Source organism: Panulirus ornatus, chromosome 14 (assembly GCF_036320965.1).
Source record: "Panulirus ornatus isolate Po-2019 chromosome 14, ASM3632096v1, whole genome shotgun sequence".
In the NCBI taxonomy this organism is placed as follows: domain Eukaryota; kingdom Metazoa; phylum Arthropoda; class Malacostraca; order Decapoda; family Palinuridae; genus Panulirus; species Panulirus ornatus.
In genome coordinates this window covers 12,742,301-12,768,719 of record NC_092237.1, presented here as the reverse complement: position 1 = coordinate 12,768,719, position 26,419 = coordinate 12,742,301, and the positions used below count along the sequence as shown (strand labels likewise).

At 45.7% G+C, this 26,419-nt stretch overlaps 1 protein-coding gene across 1 annotated transcript in view; it reads right to left on the bottom strand.

Annotated features, from left to right (window-relative positions):
- Positions 1-26,419, bottom strand: part of LOC139753323 (monocarboxylate transporter 12-like) — a 320,966-nt gene that overhangs the window by 130,846 nt on the left and 163,701 nt on the right. The window contains 2 exon segments of the mRNA XM_071669648.1: positions 7,066-7,126; positions 7,128-7,874. Coding sequence (XP_071525749.1) covers positions 7,066-7,126; positions 7,128-7,541 — 475 coding nt within the window. The 5' untranslated portion in view covers positions 7,542-7,874.

The window sequence follows — 26,419 nt, the reverse complement described above, 5'->3', positions numbered from 1 at the left end:
AACGTGTGTCATACAACATCCTATATCACTTGATTGTCATCGAGAGCTTATACCCGATATGAATGAAAAGAACTCGGCGAGAAACCTTGGAGAAAATGAAAACACAATGTTACGAATACGTAAAGACACGAAATAAATTAAGAATAAGTCGAACGAAGAGATCATCATGCAACGGAAAAATATACGAAATAGAGATTATAAAGCAAATTAAGAATGTGTAAAATATATCACAGTGCAAAATAATGTAAAATCGAAAAATGTAGTAAGAAAGTATGTATAGAAATAATGGCTATTAGCAAGGTAAAAATATATAGAATCCAGAAATTAAAATCAAGGCAGAGGTATGTAGATACAAAAGATTATAAGCAAACGATGTGTTAAAGAAAACGTTTATAAGCAAGAACAGATGAGACAGATAGGTTGTAAGAAAGGCAAAAACATAGGAAGGGTAATATATAAATATATATATATATATATATATATATATATATATATATATATATATATATATATATATATATATATAATATATATATATATATATATATATATATATATATATATATATATATATATATATATATATATATATATATATATATGAGAATCACATTAGGTATAATGCAAAATGAAAAGCTTATTATAAGCAGGGCAAGAAGCCACAACGTAATAAAGACTCGAGTCAAGATAACCGTGGCGTGTCTGCTGACGCAGGATGATGATATCAACAATGATAGCTACGGTGTCATGACCAGCCACCTCACGGGGATCGCAGGCAAACACGACCGATGCGTCAACTTCAGACCAGCCCGTCCCCCTGCTTGTCTAACCTCCCACTCCACCCCGACCATGCCACCACCTTTCCTCCTCCTCCCACTCGGCGCATTCACATCTCCGTGAGAAAAATGCTTCACCGGCGTGACTGACTACACCTGGACAAGAAAGACAGTGTGAATGTGTACATGTTTCAACTCCTTTCCTTCATAATGGTCAGGTTAAATCCTCCCTTGTGTATCCAGGCCGCTGGAATCATATTAAATTTTTGCCTTCATTCCATTCACGCCTTTCCCACGAAGCTGCCAAGCGAGTACATTCTTTATAATGCTTAGTAACTCTCCCTTAGAAATGTTTCTGACGTTTGATAAGCCAGGAAGTGTGACTGGCTGGTGGAGGGAGAACCCCCTTTGGTTTACTATCCCGTCTAACGATTTACGTTACCATCGTAACTTCATCACAGACCATTAGATTTTCTGTTACCTGTCTTACCCACTTGCTGTTACTGTCCTCCAGTAGATAACCTCGCTACAGTCCACCTGGTATTCTGTTACCTGCTTTCCCAAGTCCTGTTACTGTCCTCCAGCAGATACCCTCGTCACAGACCATCAGGTCTTCTGTTACCTGGCATTCCCAAGCACTGTTACGTCCTCTGACAGACAACCTCGTCGTAGATTATCAGCTCTCGCGTCATTCAACTTCACGTAATATTACATGACCATCTGGTCTCTTAACTTTTCCACAGACCATCACGGCTTTTACCTAGCTTAACCACGTACCATTACTGCCGTCCAGCAGATATTCTCGGCACAGACCATCTGGTCCTCTATCATACCTGACTTTCTCATGTACTCATCTTCCCCTCTTAACTACTTTTCCCTCCTCTTCCCGTTTCTTATCCCTCGTTCCTCAAATCCATTTCTTTTCTCCCCTTCCTACCTCTTCCTCAGCCTCCCTCTCTTTACAACTGCTCCCCCCTTCTCTCACCTTCCCCCCTCACCCCATCTCTCCCTCTCACCCACTTCGCCTGTCAAGACACTATTAATCTCGTCGACAAATGATAAGGATGCGACATGGAACGACACATAATTTGTGAAGGTGACTGATCGTCAAACGCCACGACCCCTGCCTTGTACTGGCGGGTACTACCACGCCTTCGCCATCATCACCAGAGCCTCCATGACCCCTCGCCTTGTACTGGCGTGTACTGCCACGCCCTCACCATTAACAGGGCCACGACCCCTGCTTTGTAATGGCGTGGGCTGCCACGCCCTCACCATTATCTGGGACAGGACCCCTGCCTAGTACTGGCTGGTATTGCCAAGCCCTCACAATCATCAGGGTCACGACCCCTGCCTTGTACTGGCGTGTACTGCCACGCCTTTACCAACACCACTATCATCTACCTGCAACCATTACACCTCATCCCTCGAAAGCACTATCACCGTTATCAACATTATCACCATTACCACAACCACCACCATCACAATCACACCATCAGTCCCCGTCAGTGTCCACTCCGTAGCCACAGTCTCGTCCACCATCAGGAAACAGCTCGGTGATTACCGGAGCATCATATCACGGTTATCTGTGTGGTTTTCCTTTCCACCATCGATGACGTTTACAAGTTCCCATATCTCAGGGCTTACCAACACCCTCTCTATCACCACCTCTGTCCCTCAGAGATCCCAAAGAGACACCCCTCATCATCATCTACTTAATCCGTGAGTTATCCACAAGTGATACCCTTCACAGCGGTGTGCATAAACCACAGCCACAGTCGCCATCACACACACCATCACCATCCACAGACACCCACAGCAGCAGCCACTACCACCAATCATCATCCACAGAGTCCCACAGCTGCCACCACTACCACCATCATCATCCACGGACTCCCACTGACACCAACGTCATCCACAGGATCCAGGAGCTCCCGTGTCATCATCATCGTCATCGTAATCATCACCTCGTGTGGCTCGGGGTTGAGCCTTTAAGACCCGCGAACCATCAATTATCGACACCTATGAAAGGCCTCTGAGCGAGCGGCGGTGGCGGTGGTAGCGACAACCTCCCCCCCCAGACACACACACACACACCTTCCCTTACTGAACCACCACCAGCTGATCCTCTCTCTCCTCTATCTCCTCCTCCAACCCTCACCCCCTCATGTCACCTCCTCGTCCCTCATCTTCCCGCCATGAATATGAGGCGATCTCCCAAGGCGACACTGGGAATCTTGTTAGTTCCTCGGGTAACAGATGACCCTCTCATGGTGAGCAAATTTGGCCTTCCCTCAGTGTCAGGCTTTTAAGGGATATTTCCAGTGCCCGGGACGCGAATGCCATTCCCTCCAACTTTTTACAATCAGGAATAAGTCTGTCTTTCTCTTCTTTTTAAGACGAGTCTCAACTTCTTCTAAAGTAACGTTACTTATTTCTCAAGTCGAGGAGAAACTTTAAATCTTATCCTAAAGATTCTTAAAACCCCAGTTCACCTGAACCTAACCTAAGCAAAGCAGATTTGAAAGAAATTCTTAGACGCAACGAAAAACACATATACATCAGCTCCTCCTTTGACATCTAGGGTTCGTACATAACCAAGATGACACGAACAGAAAAAAAAATGAAGGAATTATGCTTCACATAATCATTCCATCTCTCGTGGATTATGAAGGTATGAACGCACCTCATGCCATGAAGGCAATACAGACAGGACCTTTAACCCGGCCCGTAAAGATATTTTGCCCACGCATTCTGACACAGACCCAGGAGGGAAAAGAGAATCTGAATTCCCTTTTTTTTTTTTTAATGACCTCAAAAGAGAGTTGCCCTCAACTTCGAGAACTTCCATTCTTATGTCCTTATCTCCCACGAGCCATAACTGTGAGAAACCAGTGTTCGTAAATCGTTTCTTACTGCTTTAAAAATGTCCCTCCGACTTCATCCCGGTGGACATAACTTCCGAAATATTCGGGTGGTGAGTGTGTCCTCCGCGGCGGGCGACGTCATGGTCGAAAGGAAAAGTGAAAATCGAGAGCGAGAGAGTTTTAAGGTAACTTTCTTGTGGTGATGCTTCTTGATACCCAGGCAGGAAAGCAACTTCACAGAGGTAATAAGACTCTCTCTCTCTCTCTCTCTCTCTCTCTCTCTCTCTCTCTCTCTCTCTCTCTCTCTCTCTCTCTCTCATTACGTTATCTTTACTCACGAGAACTCTCGCCTTCCTTCTTTCATACACTCTCCCAAACTCAGATACCACCTCACGCAGTGTCTCACTGGAGCCTGCCACCAGAGCAGCGTCATATGCAAACAGCAAATGAATACCCTCCCAGGTCCCCCTTTACCCCATTGGACTGCATATCCACCCTCTCTCAAACACCATCGCATTTACTTTCCTCATCACTCCACGCTTTATTTTAAGGCGAAAGATCAAAGATGAAATCATACACCGCTGATGCAAATCCACGTTCACTCGGAACCACTCACCCTACTCTCTTCTTACTTAGACACACGCCTTACTCTCTTGATAAACACTCCTAACTTTTCCTAGTGGTTTTGCTCCCTCTCCATATATTCGTAATACCTTTCATGATGCATCTCTATCAACCCTATCATTTTACCTGAGAAAGTACTCACAAACCAGTTAACAACACTGCAATCTCTTGAGAAATTGACCTGCAATCCCATACACTCCAGCAGCTTTGCCACAATACATCTTTCGCAAGGATTTCATTACCTCTTCCCCTTTTCACCGAACTATTTGCCACAACTTTCTCGCTTCACGTACCGCCACATCTGAAACACCCGTTCTTCTGCCACCCTATCATCTAACATATTCAACAGTGCTTCAAAATACATATTTCATCTCTTCACTTCTCTGGTGTGTAACCAGTCCTCCATCTGTGTCAACAATGTTTCCGTTTTCTCTTTTGCTCTCTCTTTGTTCTACTTTCAACACATTTTCTTAATTCTCCCTGAGATTTGCCGATACTCTCTCTCTCTCTCTCTCTCTCTCTCTCTCTCTCTCTCTCTCTCTCTCTCTCTCTCTCACCCTATCTTTTACCTGCCCCCTTTTTAAACCCCTCCACGGGAGATGCCACTGCCCCCCCTCCCCACTATGCTTCCATCCCACAATGCAGCCACAAGGAAAAGATGACGGAGATTCCACGGGGCTTCTTTTTCACGCGGAGGCACACAAAACCACTGCGAGGACCCCGTCGCCATGATCGTGAATGCGCGTAACGCAGTTCTTTCGGAGTTTCCACATCCGTAGGAAGCGCACAGCTGCTCATGAGTTATCACCATTGTCTCGTGTATGTTTCGCCCCGTTTGTGCACTAGATGGAGAGAGAGAGAGAGAGAGAGAGAGAGAGAGAGAGAGAGAGAGAGAGAGAGAGAGAGAATCAAAACAGTTTTGTAGCCATCTTGCCCCATGGCGCCCGATCTTGACATCCGCTGAAATCTAGCCTCCTCGGCACGACCGAACGATACGTCGTCGGTACGTGCGCTGAGCACGATGGCGCGACCCTTACGTTATACCTACAGCACAGAGGGGGTGTGGTGTCGTCGTCGTACCATCGTACTGGACGGTCGTGCCGTCGTGCTTAGGAAAATATCAAGGTTGTATCGTCGTGATCAAAGGAGGGGCGACGGGCGCATCTTAGAGGCTATCAACAAACGACGGATAAATGTCTTCATCATCCTTCATGACTTACGTATGGAATTCGAGTAGAGACAATAAAAAGAAAAAAAAAATACCCACCAACTGCTAAAAGTTTATGAACGTATCAAAAATGTTACGAGGAAAATATGAATGATACAGCTGTAATATTACTGGTACAGTCTATGTTTATCTCCCTTTCTTTCTTTATCAGTTTATGGAAGATAAGTAAAAAAAAATATGCCTAATGCATGCGTGCATGAACTTTAATACTTTTCTTGTGCCAGTCCTAGGCTGAAGTATATCTGAAAGTATTTTCTTAAAGGCCAAAGTATATCTGCAAGTAGTTTCTTTTTAAAGGCTATTTTTTCTGAAAAGGATAAAGAAAACAAAAAAGGCCATAGTGAGAAAGGACATCTACCTTGGGGCTTTCCTCTCAGCTCAATGGTTCTAAGAAGACCAGAAACACCTACCACTCTACACACGGCACAGCAACATACGACTCTACACATGGCACAGTTACATACGACTCTTACATATGGCACGGCAACATACGACTGTTACACATGGCATAGTAACATACGACTCTACACATGGCACAGTAACATACGACTCTACACACGGCACAGCAACATACGACTGTTACACATGGCATAGTAACATACGACTCTACACATGGCACAGTAACATACGACTCTACACATGGCACAGTAACATACGACTCTACACACGGCACAGCAACATACGACTCTACAAATAGCACAGCAACATACGACTCTACACATGGCACAGTAACATACGACTCTTACACATGGCACAGTAACATACGACTCTACACATGGCACGGTAATATACGACTCAACACATGGCACAGTATTATACGACTCTACACATGGCGCAGCAACATACGATTCTACACATGGCACAGTAACATACGACTCTTCACATGGCACAGTAACATACGACTCTTACACACGGCACAGTAACATACGACTCTACACATGGCACAGTAACATATGACTCTTACACATGGCACAGTAACATACGACTCTACACATGGTACAGTAACATACGATTCTACACATGGCACAATAACATACGACGTTTACATACGGCACAGTAACATACGACTCTACACATGGCACAGCAACATACGACTCTTACACATGGCACAGTAACATACGACTCTACACATGGTACAGTAACATACGACTCTACACATGGCACAGTAACATGCGACTCTACACATGGCACAGTAACATACGACTCTACACATGGCACAGTAACATACGACTCTACACATGGCACAGTAACATACGACTCTAACACATGGCACAGTTACATACGACTCTAACACATGGCACAGTAACATACGACTCTACACATGGCACAGTAACATACGACTCTACACATGGCACAGCAACATACGACTCTACACATGGCATAGTAACATACGACTCCACACATGGCACAGTAACATACCGACTCTACACATGGCACAGTAACATACGACTCTTACACATGGCAGAGTAACATACGACTCTACACATGGCACAGTTACATACGACTCTTACACATGGCAGAGTAACATACGACTCTGCTCAGCTCCCAAACCAAGCTCAAGACGACTTACTTGCTGCTATGAGAGATCCCTCGGGGAACTGCTTGACAGTGTGAAGGATGAGGATCCCGGCCGGCCTGGTGGAGGCCATGTGAGGCCACATGGACCAGCAGGGCCATAGTCAGGACCACCCAGCCCCACCCTCCTTCAGGGTAGTAATGCCGCCCAATCGTCTCCTTCTTGTCTGGGTCGTCGCCGGGTCCCACTTGCTTGTCCCCGGCCGGCACCTCCTCCGACGGCAGCTCAGACATGGCCATGCCGGAGGGGAGGTCTCCCAGCAAGGAGGACCTGCCGTCTGAGGCGAATGATTGATGGTCCGAGGCCACGACCACCACCCCGGAGTCTCTCGTCCCCCCGGAGCCTCCTGAGCGGGACACGCCCGAGTCCTCGGCAGCGGTCCAGTCCCCGCTGTTCATTCCAGGCAGGGACTTGGACCGAGTGATGGCCATGGCTAACGCCGACTCCATCTCTCGAAGCCCGGTAGCCATCTTCAGAAAGGGGCGGCAACGCAAACGAACATGGCTTTCAACTGGCGCGCTCAACAGTCAATAACAGTATTTCCCAACACTTGGTGGTCGCCTCGGGAGTCAGAGTGTGTTCTACCTACACTGCACCAGGGCGTCATGGTTTCTTTCCTCAGTCATGACTCTTTTGAGCATTTCATTTATCGCAATGAGACAAGTGAACTGACCTGAGCCATCGTCACACCACCGACAGGTTACTCCGCCCCGTATTGAGGCAATGCCCCGTCAAGACAGTGGTGGCTCCTCAGGCCGAATCTACATGAGAAGTCTGTGATCACACAACTCGACATACTGGACCTGAAACACAATAGGGTTTTTAGCCCAGGATAAACCACCGCTCCTCCAAACCTGGCAATGATAGAAATAGGAAGGTTTCGCGGTACTGCACTTTGGAGATCGTGAGACACGACGCCACCCCTCCCTACCCTCCGTCAGCTCTTTACAGCCCAGATAATCTGGGTCGAGGACGAGATGACTGGGAGGAGGGACCTGATGGCCAGAACGAAGGATGGAATACGTAACAGTAAGACGCAGTCTGGAAATAAGACCAACTTGATAAGCTGAAGAAAAATATGAATTGAGACAAAAGAAAAAGAAATGTTTATGTCGCACGCGTGCGAAATAGAACCCATACAGGGGACGCAAAAGGCCAAATGAAACTAGAAAAAATAGAAAAAATAAATGCAATATGCGTTCGAAAGAGCTCAGAGCTTAGCGGTGGCCGAGAATATACTGGAAGACGCTGGATACATTACGAAGCAGGAAGGCGAAAGAGAGGCCAGCCTGGAAGCCAGAGTGTCAGCCTCTGACAGTGGCGGGAACGGGCAACGTCAGCACTGTGGACGAGTCTGACAGTGGTGGGACGGGACGGGAGTCATCACCACTGGGGAGCTGAAGTCTGACAGTGTCGGGGCGTGCAACGTCACCCCCAGTGGAAGGCCAGGAGGCCCTGACAGTGTCGGAAATGACAGTAGTAGTAGCAGCAACGACAGTGCCTGGCAGGTGTCGGAACGGCAATGGATGTAAATATCCCGAAGAAATACCACCTAGATACGTAGGTCCTCCGAGGGAAGCAGTGTTCCAGGGAACGAAAGGAATTTCACCTTTTTCCAAAGCCACGAGATGGTGACGAGGTCAGCGGATAGAGAGGCAGCGGCGGCGGTGAGGGGGGGGTCTCACATGGAGCTCAGCTGCTCACTTCTGTCAACAGCGACTATGTGGACGACACTTAAAAAGAGTTCTTCTCGACCCATGATGACGAGGGTTTGTGTGAACCACATCTCTGGGAACGTCTCAGAGCATCTAAGGTCAAGGGAGAGAGAGAGAGAGAGAGAGAGAGAGAGAGAGAGAGAGAGAGAGAGAGAGAGAGAGAGAGAGAGTCCGTAAGGACGGATTATGCACACAGTTGTATTGGTTTCCTACTGTGTGTTTGTCTACACCGTACACGAGAGCAGGGGCAAGAGAGTGGTATTGGCTTGAACCGCACTACCCTCATGGTCGTATCTCATGGGCGAACACATGCTCAGTCGGCTTTTGAAAGGACTGGATCTTCGTCGGCTTCATTTGAAATATCTTTTTTTTTTATTTTTTCTTCCCAATTACGACTACCAGATGACATTGCGTGTTCCAAACAGGGGGGGATAGATACATGGTAATTCAAAAGGGTGAGTGAAGAGAGAGAGAGAGAGAGAGAGAGAGAGAGAGAGAGAGAGAGAGAGAGAGAGAGAGAGAGAGAGAGAGAGAGAGGATCACGTAATACAGCTTGTGTAGGACGAGAGTTGGCGAGGCGGGTAGGGAGCTTCGTCAGGTGGGTCTCCTCTCATTCTTCGCTGATGGGGACTCAAAAGACGCGCCGGTGGGTCGAACTAACTCAAGAAGGTAACTGAGGGACTAAAATCTTCTACCTAGCCAATATACACTAGTACATCAATATGATACAGTGATGATGTATAAATGAATCACATAATTGCCCTCCGGCAGCAAAGACTCGAACCCGGAACCTTTGCGTATCAGCGTTCCCAACTACCACGCAAAGGTCCTGGGTTCGAGTCCTTGCTGTCGGAGGGCATTATGTGTTCTATGAAAGTGCATGTTCATATGCACTATATTCGTATATATATATATATATATATATATATATATATATATATACTGGTAACGTTCCACAGGTCCATATGGTATATTCATATTGTCCACAATGCACGAGCATCCTCTCCGACTTTTGCAACCTGCACAGCCAGCAACCTTGTTACAGTGGTCACGTTTGCAACAGAATCAAAAATGGAGTTTTTAAGGAAGGAGGTCGCATGGACTTTGTTCGTTCGGCCCTTACCCCACCTGAGGTCAGGTCCTGCATAGAAATGACAGTTTCTGCTGATAATCAAGACAGTATTTCCTGCGGGAATTATCAACCTCTGGCATTTATCAGGTGATCGCTCTGATCGGATAGAACCTTTTTGTACAAGGGACGCGTCTCAAGCTGTGTGCGTGCCGCCTTCGAAGCCACCGCCGCCAAGGATCCACTTCCCTCCGAAGACCATTTTCTTCGAGAAATAAATTGACTGTGCAGATCTAATCGAATAGGGCAGCGGGGGGAAGAGTGGCCTGACTGGGTTTCATGATGGGGTTGTCCAGCCCTGAGCTTGGAGCGGTAGTAAGGAGGAGAACAAAAGACTAACCAGAAACATATCCCTGTTGAAAGATATGTATCATACCCACCCTTATATGATACTGGGTATATGGCGAAGGCCTTCAAGCCTTGTGTCTATTTCAGAAAGGCGACTTTACATATCCCTTGAATTTATAATTCCTGCATGCTCTCCTCCGTGGGAGGAGGAGGAGGAGGAGAAAATACAAGCTCCTCTCCACCAGGTCATGGAGGAGGTCAGATGAACATTGTGTGACCTGTGTAGCGGCCAATCAGATAAACGACTTGGTTTATGACAGCCTGACACACTAGCCAGCCAACCATCTGTCTATACAGCACCAAGTATACACAAGGTGGGAGAGAGCAATCACAGTACAGAAAAAAAAAAAAAGACACAAATAGCGTACCCTTTTTCTCAAATTGTTATATCCAAATTGTTCTGTGGTCTAGCCACTCCACTTTGCACTGAACCTGAGCTTTAAACAACTTCGTCAAATCCTCCAGGACATCAAACTTTTTTTTTTTTTTACGCTGACGTGAGGAGGAACCTCAGCCACGTCTCACGATCCGAGGGTTTTCGAACCTCAACCTGGTACTACAAGGGTCGTAAATCCCCTCTCTCTCTCTCTCTCTCTCTCTCTCTCTCTCTCTCTCTCTCTCTCTCTCTCCGTGACAACAGTCTTTAACTAAACAAAAGACGGGGAAATGATGTGGAATGATATACGTACACTTATCCATCACCGAGCCACCGTTGCAATATCTTTTCCTTTATGGCAACTAGCATATACTTGACCCCCGTGTTCGTTTGTGATTCATCTGCACACACACACACACACACACACACACACACACACACACACACACACACATTATATATATATATATATATATATATATATATATATATATATATATATATATATATATATATATATTGGAAAGGATCACAATTTTGCGCGTGATCAAGATATTCCCATGAGTCCACGAAAGTGCACTTGGGAACTTTTCGTGTTTCATTTTCTCCGTGGATTCATAGGAATATATATATATATATATATATATATATATATATATATATATATATATATATATATATATATATTTTTTTTTTTTTTTTTTTTTTTCATTCTCGAGTGACAGTTTTTGTGTTAAGCTAAAGTTTTCTCCCTCTGAATTACTTGGTCTGATTAGCTGATCTTTAACTGACAATTTACTCCTAATGAACTTAGGGAAAAGTTTCGGGATCATCTGGTGACTTCGTTCGTTCTCTGTGTCCATTTCGTTGTGTGTGGGGGATAACGAGTAGACCAGAGCGGGACTCGGCTCTATGACTGACGACCCGTATACACCTTATGTGTTTTTCTTCCCCCGTCCTTCTGTATTTTCCTTTCCATTCTCCATCTTCCTAATCTTTCCATCCATTTTCTTCTCCCTCCCCTCGATTTCTCTCCATCCTCCCTCGTTTTCAACTCCGTCCCTCTTCCTTCTTTACTCTTCTTTTTCTCTCCACTCCTATCTCTTCGTGCACTACCCATTTTGTACCATTCTCCAGTAGCCAAGCACATCGGTTGGTCCAGAGGAAATAATAATATTTAACTAAGGGCGTTGTTAAAACCTTTATATAACACGCAGGAGCGACCCTTGAGCAAGACCTCACGGCCACTGTGATTGGTCCACGACCAGGCTCATAAAGGGCCAGGTCAAAGGGCCAGAGCTTCATACTGTTAGGACAGTTAAAGGCGTAGTCAAGTCTACAAGAAGGCTGTTCAAAGTGATCATAACACTGTTGAAAGTACAACGAAGTTATGGCTGTCTGTTGGGAGGCAAGGACATTCAGCTGTTGGAAAGTGACTGTGATGTCAACACACACAGTTAGCGACGCGACCCACGCCTCCCCCTCCAGTACATAACATCCTATTAATAAGGGTGGTTAATGCTGTCAGGGGCGGTAATTACGTCTGTCACGACATAATTAAGACTGATGGCAGCCACTTCCCACCTCCGTGTGTCTGTTGCGTAGTTCTGTTCTGTACATAGGAACCTCGGGTGTATCTAACCCTTGTGGGAATATAAATGGCCAGTTCGGGGTAATTACCTTCAAGGGGATAAATAAGGCTGTTATGGGTACTAAGTCTGACGAAGAAAAAGTTACGGTTATGGATAGACCATGGGGGATAATATGTACCTTGGGGATATATTGAACACATTCTGCCGTTCTCCATGTTTTATACTATGGGCAGCAAGCAAAGGATTACAGAAATTACGAAAGGTCTTTGACCTACGAGTTCAGATAACTAATTTAAAAGAGTCAATTCATTACAACAGCTTAGCGTTTAATCTATTGAAATAAAATGGTTACATAATGACGATATATCAAGCAAGGGAGATTTTTTCCACTTGGAATAGGACGTTATACTAAATATACTTGAATATATATATATATATATATATATATATATATATATATATATATATATATATATATATATATATATATATATTGAAAAAGATCACAATTTTGCTCGTGATCGAGATATTCCTGAGTCCATATTTAATTTTCCCCGTGGACTCATAGGAATATATATATATATATATATATATATATATATATATATATATATATATATATATATATATATATATATATATATATATATATATATTACTGCTGGTTCACGTCTAGCAGCTCGAACACACACAGACTGAAGTTAAGCCAATTCTTTATTCACTAGACTTTTACCCTGTTCACTAACCTGAAGCAATCTCACCACAGAATAAACCTTTAACGAAACAAAATGGCAAGCATAAGTGATGAACAATCGGTGTAAATTACAATGGAGGAGAAATATATTTGGTTTAACATATCATTTAATGTGTTACGTTCAGCTTCCATATGCAAGAAAATGGTGTATGTAAACTGGCCAAAGAATGAAAGAAAGAAGAAAAAAAAGAAAGGCCATCATTCGCGAGCAAATGCAATATTTCCTTCGGCATTCTCATTCACCGCCAAGTTTAAACCTTAACAACATCTTTCATAAACCTAAATGCGATTAAAAGGCCTTTGACCCTTCACGGGTCAGGTCAATGGCCATCTTCAGGACATCCGCTTTTTTTTCTTTACTACTTCCTTACTACCAATGACCTTCGAAATGCTACCTGTATCTACAGTTTCTACCCTCCTCCCTCTCTACCTGTTCCTTCTCCCCGTCCATCCTTTCTTGTTCTCTTCATCCTTCTCCTCCTCCTCCTCCTCATCCTGCTCGTCTTCTTCCCGGTCTTCCTCGTCGTCCTCATCATCCTTGACTTCTTCACTGTCCTTGTCCTCTCCACCCTCCTTGTCTTCCCTTACCTCCATTGTCCTCCCCATTATCCTCATCTTCTTCATCCTTTACGTTGTTACCCTTCATCTTCCTTGACTTCCTTATCCTCCACGTCTTCCTAATCCTCACTGTCTTTCCCAGCCCTCCTCATCTCCCCTGATCCTCCCAATCTTCCTTATCCTCCCCACGTTCTTCCTGACCAATTCCCCTCCCCCATGTCCTCCCATACCTACAAACTCCTCCTCGCCCATCAATAAGGGTGCTGACCCAACTTGGAATGTATGCCACACCCTCACAGCTGGTAAGAGGTGATGTAAAAGACCTGTTCGAGCTGGGTCGTCTCTCACACCCTACATCTGCCCCACCCGTGATATCTATGTGCTGAATCTACGGGGCCCCTCAGCCGGCGTCTTTATCTAGCCTCGTATACTCCTCTACCGGCCACGGGGTCCTCAGTCTACCCCGGTAACTTGCTCCAGGTACACCACGCTGCAGCCCACGAGGGCCTTCAAATCCACCTACGTAACTTGTCCATGGGGTCCTTAGCCCTTACCTGTGCACCTTGACCTGCCTTATACAACACTCAATGGCTCATATGATACACCAGGATAATGTTTCGAAAGACTCCCGCAGCCCGAGGAATGCGCTTCATCCCGCACCCGTAGCAGAGAAATGCGGGCTCCTTTGGAATGAGAAGTTCTTTGACGAGAGACTATTCAGTGCTACAGCCTAACCGAAAGTTAATATTCACTCGCAGTGCAACCTTATGCAAGCTGGGTCTAGTATGAATTATGTACATGCATATATGTGTATATGTCTGTGTATGTATATATATATATGTATACGTTGAAATGTATAGGTATGTATATGTGCGTGTGTGGACGTGTATTCATATACATGTGTATGATGGTGGGTTGGGCCATTTTTTCGTGTGTTTCCTTGCGCTACCCCGCTAACGCGGGAGACAGCGACAAAGCATAATAATAATAAAAAAAAAAATATATATATATATATATATATATATATATATATATATATATATATATATATATATATACACACTTTAACCCTTACGACACGAAGCTATGATCATCTATCTCCCCTCACACATCCTCCACCCTCAGTAGGGTACTTCTACCCCTGACCATCTACATTTCTTGGGCTTCCATCCTCATTATGGAACTCAACAAGGAGCCACTCACCCTCCTGAGTACCGCCATCAATCTCCTCCCTCCCTCTCACCAACTCCAGCGGCGCCAGCCCAAGCACACTCCACCTCCTCCTCCTCGTCCCCCCTCCGTGTGCACAGCCCAAGCACACTCCACCTCCTCCTCCTCGTCCCCCCTCCGTGTGCACAGCCCAAGCACACTCCACCTCCTCCTCCTCGTCCCCCCTCCGTGTGCACACCTTCCTGATAATTCCCTCATCACCATAAGAACCCGCTGTCCCGGGTCCTCCTCGAGTTTTGCACGCATTATGGTAACGGACCGTAAAAGTGGAGGGGGATTCCGACCCCCATTTTCCTCCCCCCCGGAGTGATTTCCATTTTCCCTAAAACTATAAAGTGAAGCGGGGAAAACTTCTGCCAAAACCACCCCACGGGATAGGGAGCGAAACTTCGTGGGCAAGATATAATGAATCCTGGCACTTTCTTAGCTCTAAGGACGGAACTATATAACAAACCATATTAAAAAAAAAATTCCCTTAAAGAAATACGTTGGCTACATAATTTTTCTTCTTTAGTATGATGTTAACAATGTCAAGATATATATATTTTTTCTTTTGTAAAGACGTTGGCTACAGGATTTTTTCTTTTTAGCAGGATGTTAACAGTGTCCAGATTTATTCCTGCTTGAAGATATATCTATTTTCGAGAGGGAGAGGAGGAGGGCTTGACGTGTTGTCAAAGGGTACAGTATAGGAATGAAGGATGGTCCTCGTTCCTCATATACTGTTAATTTCCTTCTTCCAGCTTTGCTTATACGACTACGCCCGACTCTTCCATTTCCTTAATTACTTACCGTTTTCGCACAGTAACTGAGTTGGTATGGCGCATGATCGTGTGGTCATATATTCCTCATCGTCTCTTGGGGAGGATGGATGACAGAGTCTACCACACACACACACACACACCACGTCATCTCCTCCTCCTCCTCCTCCTCTGCCCCAACACATCCCCCCGCCTCCTCTCCTTCCCCGCTACTATACAGTTACCCGTCGCACTCCACCACCTCCCATCTCGTCCTCCCTTCTCACACACGTTCCTTCCATACCTAAGCAAGCACCACCTCCCCCGCCCTGTTCCCACAGTCATGACGAGTCTCACACAACTGTTACTTAACTCTTCCATGTTCATTTTCCGGCGGGGTGAGCACAACATGCTGCTGCTGCTGCTGCTGGGAGGGGGAAAGGTTTACACAGCCTTGCGGGTGAGGGAGGGAGAGTGGGAGGGGAAGACACGAGAGTTGGGTTGGGTGGTCGGCCGAACACTGTCTTCATTTATCCTCCCCCACAACCCCTTTCCATCTCTCCAACAGTAATTGTAATGGTATACATTGTAGATTAGGTCAGTTCATATATATATATATATATATATATATATATATATATATATATATATATATATATATATACACACGAGATATGGTTGGTCGGTTGAACGGTGTTTATATATATCCTTCCCCCTTCCCCCCCCCTCTCCTACAGTAATTATAATGGCATACATTGTAGATCAGGCAAGTTCATATATATATATATATATATATATATATATATATATATATATATATATATATATATATATATATATACATACGACCCCCCGCTGTGATGCTGAGAGAGAGAGAGGCGGTTACCATGGGGTATATCTACTAGTGTATCTAAATACATACGAATAATTAATACATAATGCTGATGGTGCTGGCCAATGCATCACTGCATCTGAGCGCTGCTCTGACCCCCTCTGCCACCAGGGAACGTTAAGATATGCATGTCTGTTCTAATGAGTACACCAGCATACCTAGCTGCCGGTGGCGTGTAGCATATCAAGATATGCTACGTAAACACAAACGTGAAGCCGAGATATAACCATGAGGAACTTCGATGCTGTTAAACGGGGGAATGTTGTGGGGGTCCTAGAAGACTATTGGACGGGAGTTTTGAAGCCAGAAAAGACTAATACAATTCCACAGAAACCAAGACAGGACTGACGCCAGGAGTGCATTACATCTCTGGAACTTTTACCATATGTGGGATAATGCCTGTGGAGGAAAACCCGTACAATCAAATACCACAGGCAAACCACCAGGGACCACAGTCACACGACCAAGGGCAGAGCAACCACACGACCAAGGACCACAATCATACAAGTGAGGGCCATAAACCACACGACCAAAGACCACGGTCATACTACCGAGGGCCACAACCACACGACCAAAGACCACAATCATACTAGTGAGAGCCACAACCAATCGACCAAAGACCACAGTCATACTAGTGAGAGCCACAACCAATCGACCAAAGACCACAGCCATACTAGTACGAGCCACAACCACACGCCCAAAGACCACAGTCATACTAGTACGAGCCACAACCACACGACCAAAGACCACAATCTTACTAGTGAGAGCCACAATCACACGACCAAAGACCACAGTCACACTACTGAGGGCCACAACTACACGACCAAAGACAACAATCATATTAGTGAGAGCCACAACCACACGACCAAAGACCACAGTCACACTAGTGAGAGCCACAACCAATCGACCAAAGACCACAGCCATACTAGTACGAGCCACAACCACACGACCAAAGACCACAATCATATTAGTGAAGGCCCCAACCACACGACCAAAGACCACAGTCATACTAGTACGAGCCACAACCACACGACCAAAGACCACAATCATATTAGTGAGGGCCCCAACCACACGACCAAAGACCACAATCTTACTAGTGAGAGCCACAATCACCACAACCACACGACCAAAGACCAGAGTCAACACAACTGAGAGCCACAACCACACGACCAAGCACCACAACCAGCACTTTTTCCTTTCAAGTCTCGCATGTTGAAGCTCTACCGGGTAATCCCTTTTACAGCCACCTAACCTCCTCTGCTGGTTGTTTCTGCCCCCCAGGACCAGCTCTAAACCACAAGGAGGAAAGAATTTCTTGTGGGATCTTAAGCCCTGGGGCTCGCTGATTGTGGCTTAGTCAAATGTGCGCCCGACGTGCAGGTAATTATAAGATGAACGCGAGGTTAACAAACAGCTGGCTAAAACTCAGTCCAGAGTAATATGTCTTACTTCCATAACACTCTCTCTCTCTCTCTCTCTCTCTCTCTCTCTCTCTCTCTCTCTCTCTCTCTTTCTAACCCCTTCACTTTCTCTCCTCCTGTATCATATCTCCGTATCTTTATCTCCTCCTCCTCTACCATTACACCGTCACCACGGATAATCCCTTGCATGGTAGCGAGGCCACCAAGGCCAGAGGCTGGCGCCTGGAAAGCCCGCTTCCAGCCAAAGACGAGTAGTGCAAAGGGGAAAATGGGAAGGGTCGCCATGAAAGGACTACGAACGTGTTCCAGTCATGAACAGAGTGGCCATCCTTGACCTAATGACGGATCCTTAACAAGGCAGTTACGACGAGTGGATGGGGGTCCTTGTGGGTCAGTGAAATGGTGGTTAAGCTGAAGTGCCAAGCGAGAGAACCTAGATAAGGGTCCGTCTGAACGACCACTTTCTTGACGAGCACCTACGGGCAGTGGTCTTCATGGTCAGGTGGTCTTTACGGTCTCTCTCTCTCTCTCTCTCTCTCTCTCTCTCTCTCTCTCTCTCTCTCTCTCTCTCTCAGCAGGTGGCAGGGCAATTACCGACCAAAAAGGTGTAACTACCACCTGGGCCTATATAGGGCAAGTCAGTGGAGGCATCGCACTCAGCCAGCACTACAGTGGCTGTCAAATTCCCCTTCCCCTGCTCTGGGTTGCTAGTCACTTTTTCTCTCTCTTTCCGCCTACCACGCTCTTAGTTTACCGCCGGCATTCGGTCCACACATATACACACACATACACACCTCCTCCTCCATCTGCCACATGAACATGTGACAACACGTAACACAAGATTCAGTTTCTAACTCTAAAAAAAAAATATCTTCTACGCGCTCGCCCTGCCTCGTGGGAGAACCACATTGTATATATACGAGTACGCAGTCTCTCTCTCTCTCTCTCTCTCTCTCTCTCTCTCTCTCTCTCTCTCTCTCTCTCTCTCTGATACCATACAAACAGACAGACGGGACGAGCAGGCCCTCTGCTAACGGAAGCTAAAGAACAACATCAACAAAAAACAACAACAAAAATCACCTCAGGGTCGTTAATCATGCGCTAATTGTCCCGGTCTCTTTAACTTAGGCAATTACGACTCCCGGGGATAAGTGCCTCCACTTTTTGTGAGGCGGAGACAAGGCCTGGGAGCCCCTCTCGTAGGGGGGGGGGGGGACGAGAGTAACACATACCCGGCTTATGACTGACACGTAATGTTGGGTTACGATGTCGTTTACAAGTGTCGTGGGCGTTTAAAATAATGTTATTCTCTCTCTCTCTCTCTCTCTCTCTCTCTCTCTCTCTCTCTCTCTCTCTCTCTCTCTCTCTCTCTCTCGACCTCGCAAGGCACCTCTTCGTGGGATTCTTTGTATACCTATGGGTCTCGCGAGACCTCTTACGTGTGCATTGGGGGGTTCTTTTGTACCTATGGGTCTCCCGAAAACTCTTACGCCTTACAAGTCTCTTGAAAATCCTTAGATTTGAAGTAAGACTCCACAACCGAATTTTGACCTTACAGATACCTTGCTTAATAATAATAATAATAATAATAATAATAATAATAATAATAATGCAGAAGGCGGTGGCGTGAGGGAATCAAATATTCATTGCATTAGGTGTTCACACAATGAGGCCACAAAGGACGAGGGGGAGAAAAAAAACTGGGAGAGGAATATTTTAATCTTGCTTTGTATTGCTCCAATGTTGGCATACCTATGTTGCTGTCAGCATCTCTTACTGTCCTGTAAGTCTGATCATGTATCTGATGTATCCTGGACCTCCCTCACTCTCCATCTGACAGCGAGGGGGGGGTCCCTTTGGGCCCCACTTGGGCCCACCTGTCACCCTCCTACGTCGATGCGTTGTACCCACGGTTCGCTCTAGACTGGCCTCCACCTACCCCTAGATCATTGTCCCCTTCACCCATACTCTCACTGAAATAATTTGTCTATGATTATATCTACAGATGAGGATAACCAGAGCTCTGGAAAGTGATGATGACCACGGTGCTAGCGAGGGTCATTTCCAGAGCGAGTGCTGGAAGACGAAGTTATTCCCAGAACTGGAAGATAAAGACGACCAGAATGCTGGAAGATCCATACGTGCAGAGTGCTGGAAGTTGATGATGACCAAAGTACTGGTCAGGCGAGTGTGTCCATAGTGCTGGAAGATGAGGTCGTCCAGAGTCCTGGAAGATGAGCATGTCCAGAGTACTGGAACACATGATCAAGGCACTGGAAAATGAGAATGGGAGGCGGCAAGCGTCGTCCCAGACACCGAGACACTTTTAGGGGCACCAGACTATTTATTTTAGGTGCCTGCAGCAGCCCCCCCTTTTTACTCGCCCAACCCCGACATTCACGCTACTCAACCATGAACTCGACCCATAAGAGGAAAATTACCCCGTGGCTTTGAGCTCGTACCTGACACACCAACCATTACAAGGCTCACTGGGCCAAAACCATTGAGAAACTTTCTTAATAACTTTAGGAACTTTTTAGGCGAGTTTTCCCTTTTCTGGAAGGGGGTTCCTTTTTCGAGGTCAGCAACTTGATAAGAGGTTCTAGGAGTTTTTTTTTTTTTTTAAGGGTTACGATCTAAGAAGTTTGGCTCCGTGGAAATCAATGTGTAAACCAACGATCATTTGGTAAGCCAGAGAAAATCAGCTCTCTCAGCCGGATGGGAAAAGATTGCTCTAAACTCTTGAGCAAGAGGGTACGACCCCTGAACACAAGAGGACGACCCCCTCGGTAAAGCAATACGACCCCTTGAGCGCAAGAGTACGACCCTCCGGCATAGGAAGTGCGACCTTTGGAAATGATGGCTTGGCCTCGTAGAGCCACCTGAAGTGCATGGTATCAAACCGTAAGGGTCGTACCGACGTACTGAAGAAGTTAAAGATGTAGCTTACAATATTTGTAAGCATTTCATTCACAAAACTAAGACACCGTTGTAATTCCTGAAATAAGCTGGGGTGCGTATAGCAAGAGTTTTAAGACAAGTTTCGGATAGAAATACTGTCAATAAAAGATCAAGGAACTGCGGAAGACCATAGCGAGAATTCAGTATCTTTTTAAGACCTTAAAAACAACTTTACTTCCAGATACCAAAGCGCTAAGCAATAACTTCATCTCCAGACTTCCAGAGCTCTGAACACTGACTTTACTTCCAGATTCCAGAGCACTGAGCGCTGACTTTACTTTCACTCTTACTTAGTGCAGTGCACTAACTTTATTTCCATCCAGACTTCTAGAGTGCTAAGCACCTCCTTTTCATCCAGATTTCCAGAGCTCCAAACAATGACTTCACTTCCAGACGCCCAGGGCGTAAACCGTCGACTTAATCTCCAGTCTTTTCAGAGCGCTAAGCACTGACTTCGCTTCCAGACTTCCAGGGCTGTAAGCACCGACTGGATCGGCAAACCTGGCGAACGCAGAACGCTGTAAATTTCCACCTTCCAGTTTCCAGTGTTTTTGTGGCGGTGTCCTGACTGGGCCAAACACGTTTAACGCTTCACTACATCTCGGTTAAGGCTTCCAGGAGATGCGGCTCCTCCTCCTCCCCATCCTCCTACCCAGACCAAAGTTTGTTTTGGCACGATTCATCCCTAGAAAACGGGCGGCAAGAGAGAATGAAAAAGGGAGAAGGGTGTTTTCTGTGGCGTCTTCATCTTCTGCGAGTACTGTGTCCTCTGGTGTGCAAGAAGACAACTGCTTAGGGTCTCCACAGACTCGTGTTGTCTGTGGTGATCCCCCCCCTCTCTCTCTCTCTCTCTCTCTCTCTCTCTCTCTCTCTCTCTCTCTCTCTCTCTCGCATGTGGTCTCTGAAATGGAAACTGACATGAGATTTCTCCTCCATCGTCTCTCACTAATGTCCTCCTCCCCCAAGGAGCAAGATGACCTGCATGCAAGAGTCATCAACCCTCTTCCTTTCTACTACACTCCTTCCTTCACTCTCCTCTCATCCCAGCTTCTCCCTTCCCTCCCCTCTTCCATCCCGGCTCAACAGGAGACTGTCCACCACCGGCGCTAACTGACAAAGCTCTAACCAAACGAGACGCAACACTGAGCTCCGTCCATTTTCCATCTGTGTCGTGTTTACAACGAACTGTGGTCCCTTTCCCTACCTCCACCCTTATCAACTGAGTGATTACCACCCTCTCTATTATTTTCCCTCATCCCCCCCAACTATCCCTATTCCTCCTCCCTTACCCTTCTCCCTCACTCCCCTTGTGAGAGATTTGTGGCCTCCCTCCACCTCCTCAGGTGCTACCAGGTCTGCTAAGCCTGGCCTAGCACTTACAGAGAAAGGCTCAGGGGAGGGGGGTGTGGCGACCCAGCGTACGTGTGTTTATGGCCGACATTATATACCCAACACAAGTTGTAATGACCTATTTGTACTGTGCGAGGTGGGGAGTTTTTACGCTCGTGGGGCGCCATCTCTTGGATATTCTTACTATCATATATATATATATATATATATATATATATATATATATATATATATATATATGTTTTCTTCACTCCTGTGATTACCTATTTGTACTGTATGGGGAGGGAGTTTTACACTCGTCGGGGCCCCAGCACTTGACCAATCTCTACTATCATGCAGCCACTTAGATTTATGGACGGTGCTTGCATTTACCATGTCCTCAGCCGTGTGTGTGTGTGTGTGTGTGTGTGTGTGCGCGCGCGCGTGTAAAAAGTGTGAAAAGGAAAATTAAGACAATCTTGTGGCGCGAGTGTAAGAGATCCAGAAATTTATGATGAATTAGAGAGAGGGAGGAGGAGGGAGGAACGAGCAGGATGTGAGAGGGATCCGCCAGGCTACACAAGAGACGGCGGCAGAGGCGGTGGCGGTGGTGGTGATGGCCGCAGAAGACAGCGAACCAACGCGGGAAGAAAATGCTGACGAAAGGCGACACATGACGAGGATCTCGAGACCCAGCGACTCCGTGAAGAAGGAAGAGATAAAAGTCAGTAATGACAGAGAGAGAGAGAGAGAGAGAGAGAGAGAGAGAGAGAGAGAGAGAGAGAGAGAGAGAGAGAGAGAGAGATGGGGGGGGAGGATATGAAACAGGAACGAGGAGGAGGAGGAGGAGGAGGAGGAGAACCCGTCGCGTAGGTCTTCCTCACGCCCATCAAGGTGTCAGAATCGAGGGTCTTTAACGAAGACCATTGATCTAAGAGCTGGTGGTATATGCGTGCTGCTCCTCGCCACACAGACCCTACACATAACAAGCATAGACTGCCTGCTTAACCACTATTGATACCCTGCAGGGTCTCGCGGACCTCGGTCTTTGGCGACCTGACCCTCAGGGTATAGGTCAGGTCAAAGGCCACCAGACCTTCGCCCTCAAAAGGCCGCACCGTCGTGCTCAGGGGTCGTAATGTCGTGGTCATGACACCAAGGACGATACGGGGTTTGAAATATGGCCATTGGTCAAGCCTCATATTGTATGTCCTGCTTTCGCGATGCTGTATAATACATCGATTGCCAGCGACATCTCCTGTCATTTACTCTAACGAATGTTATGTCTGTAGGTTGTATCTCTGTTTCATATTTCGACGGTCATAACTTCTGAAGCTGGGCCACAATAATGATTAAGAAATATTGTGTCGTGTCCACGTTTGCCAACCCTACCCAAGACAACACGAGTCGTATTGATCATTTCGAAATTCATCGATTCCATCCTTGGTTTTTCTAACAGTGTGTACGTGGGGACATAGGTGGGACGTTCGTTGTGCCGTGGAAAATAAAATAAAAGAAAAGAAACGAAAAAAATACGATCGGGTCGCTATGTGGTGCACAGTTTGTTTACCCAACTATATTTGGAACGCAAACAGCAACGGAGCACTGGATCCAACTACTCTCTCTCTCTCTCTCTCTCTCTCTCTCTCTCTCTCTCTCTCTCTCTCTCTCTCTCTCTCTCTCTCACACACAGACACACACACTCTCTCTCTCACACACAAACACACATCCAACCCTGAATGTACGAGATCAAGCAGCACCAGAGCCTCCTTCCCCCTACGGGACGCCATCTCCACCACCTCTTGAAGGAAACCATCGAAACACCAGTCCGGGGTTAAACGAGGGTCACGCCAGCCTGACCAACGCGGCCCTGACGCCTGGTAAACTGACGCGCGAAAACCCTCCAATGTGGAGCGGTGGCTTAAGGACGTATATGGGAAGAAAGACGAACCAGTCATCGTGCTTCTTAAGTCTTGGAAGACAGTGGGAGGGGAACAACGTGTCCATGATTACAAAAGAGAAACAAAAACGATTTCGAAACTCACTGCAAATGAAGTCAGGGGGCTAAACTGGGCTCTTAAAGTCTAGATAATACTCGCGTTTTTTTTTTTTTTAAGATTTCTAAACTAATGCACACATGACACAAAGGAGGAACCTGGTCATTAAGGGGTACGAACAATAATGCATAACGTTAACGAAATACTGGCACATTAAAGCCTTTGGACAATTGGTTATGAGGTATATGAAGCCACCACTACGGGAGAGGGACACACTGGGGGTTCATTAGGTCTAATGTGTAGATGAGATCAGGGATAAAGTAAACGTGTGAATAATCAGGAGCACAACACCTCCTCAACATGCACTTGCCTGTTCCAAACTCCCATGGATGTCATTTTGAATGGTATACAGACGACGTATGATGCTTAGAAAATATCTACTATAAATATCTTTATCAGTATGACAAAAAAAAAGTTAATATGGAATCAACGAAAATAATAATAATAATAATGATAATAATAATAATAATAATAATAATAATAATAATAATAATAATAATGGATTTGTATGTAGCATTTATGGATCTGGAGAAGGCATATGATAGAGTTGATAGAGATGCTCTGTGGAAGGTATTAAGAATATATGGTGTGGGAGGCAAGTTGTTAGAAGCAGTGAAAAGTTTTTATCGAGGATGTAAGGCATGTGTACGTGTAGGAAGAGAGGAAAGTGATTGGTTCTCAGTGAATGTAGGTTTGCGGCAGGGGTGTGTGATGTCTCCATGGTTGTTTAATTTGTTTATGGATGGGGTTGTAAAGGAGGTAAATGCAAGAGTCCTGGAAAGAGGGGCAAGTATGAAGTCTGTTGGGGATGAGAGAGCTTGGGAAGTGAGTCAATTGTTGTTCGCTGATGATACAGCGCTGGTGGCTGATTCATGTGAGAAACTGCAGAAGCTGGTGACTGAGTTTGGTAAAGTGTGTGGAAGAAGAAAGTTGAGAGTAAATGTGAATAAGAGCAAGGTTATTAGGTACAGTAGGGGTGAGGGTCAAGTCAATTGGGAGGTGAGTTTGAATGGAGAAAAACTGGAGGAAGTGAAGTGTTTTAGATATCTGGGAGTGGATCTGTCAGCGGATGGAACCATGGAAGCGGAAGTGGATCATAGGGTGGGGGAGGGGGCGAAAATTTTGGGAGCCTTGAAAAATGTGTGGAAGTCGAGAACATTATCTCGGAAAGCAAAAATGGGTATGTTTGAGGGAATAGTGGTTCCAACAATGCTGTATGGTTGCGAGGCGTGGGCTATGGATAGAGATGTGCGCAGGAGGATGGATGTGCTGGAAATGAGATGTTTGAGGACAATGTGTGGTGTGAGGTGGTTTGATCGAGTAAGTAACGTAAGGGTAAGAGTGATGTGTGGAAATAAAAAGAGCGTGGTTGAGAGAGCAGAAGAGGGTGTTTTGAAATGGTTTGGGCACATGGAGAGAATGAGTGAGGAGAGATTGACCAAGAGGATATATGTGTCGGAGGTGGAGGGAACGAGGAGAAGAGGGAGACCAAATTGGAGGTGGAAAGATGGAGTGAAAAAGATTTTGTGTGATCGGGGCCTGAACATGCAGGAGGGTGAAAGGAGGGCAAGGAATAGAGTGAATTGGAGTCATGTGGTATACAGGGGTTGACGTGCTGTCAGTGGATTGAAGCAAGGCATGTGAAGCGTCTGGGGTAAACCATGGAAAGCTGTGTAGGTATGTATATTTGTGTGTGTGGACGTGTGTATGTACATGTGTATGGGGGGGGGGGGGGGGTTGGGCCATTTCTTTCGTCTGTTTCCTTGCGCTACCTCGCAAACGCGGGAGACAGCGACAAAGTATAAAAAAAAAAAAAAAAAAAAAAAAAAAAATAATAATAATAATAATAGTGACTGCAAATATCAATAAACGTATGATAAATGACAAAAGAATAGAAATGAAAAGAAAAAAAAATATATACATATATATATATATATATATATATATATATATATATATATATATATATATATATAATACATTAAAACACGTCATCCATCTTCGCTGCAGTTATCATCTCTGAAGTGATCGTCAAACAAGGTAAACTGCTAAAAGCACTCACAAAAACGACCGGGAGAACTCGAGGGCGTGAATATGTGGGCGTGAGTGTGAAAGTAAATCCCAGGTTATGCCTTACGGTGGCAACACGATAGTTGAACTCCTTGAAGACGAGTGCCTGACCCTCGAGCATGACGGTACGATCCTTAAACACGACGGTACGACCCTCGAGCATGACGGTACCATCC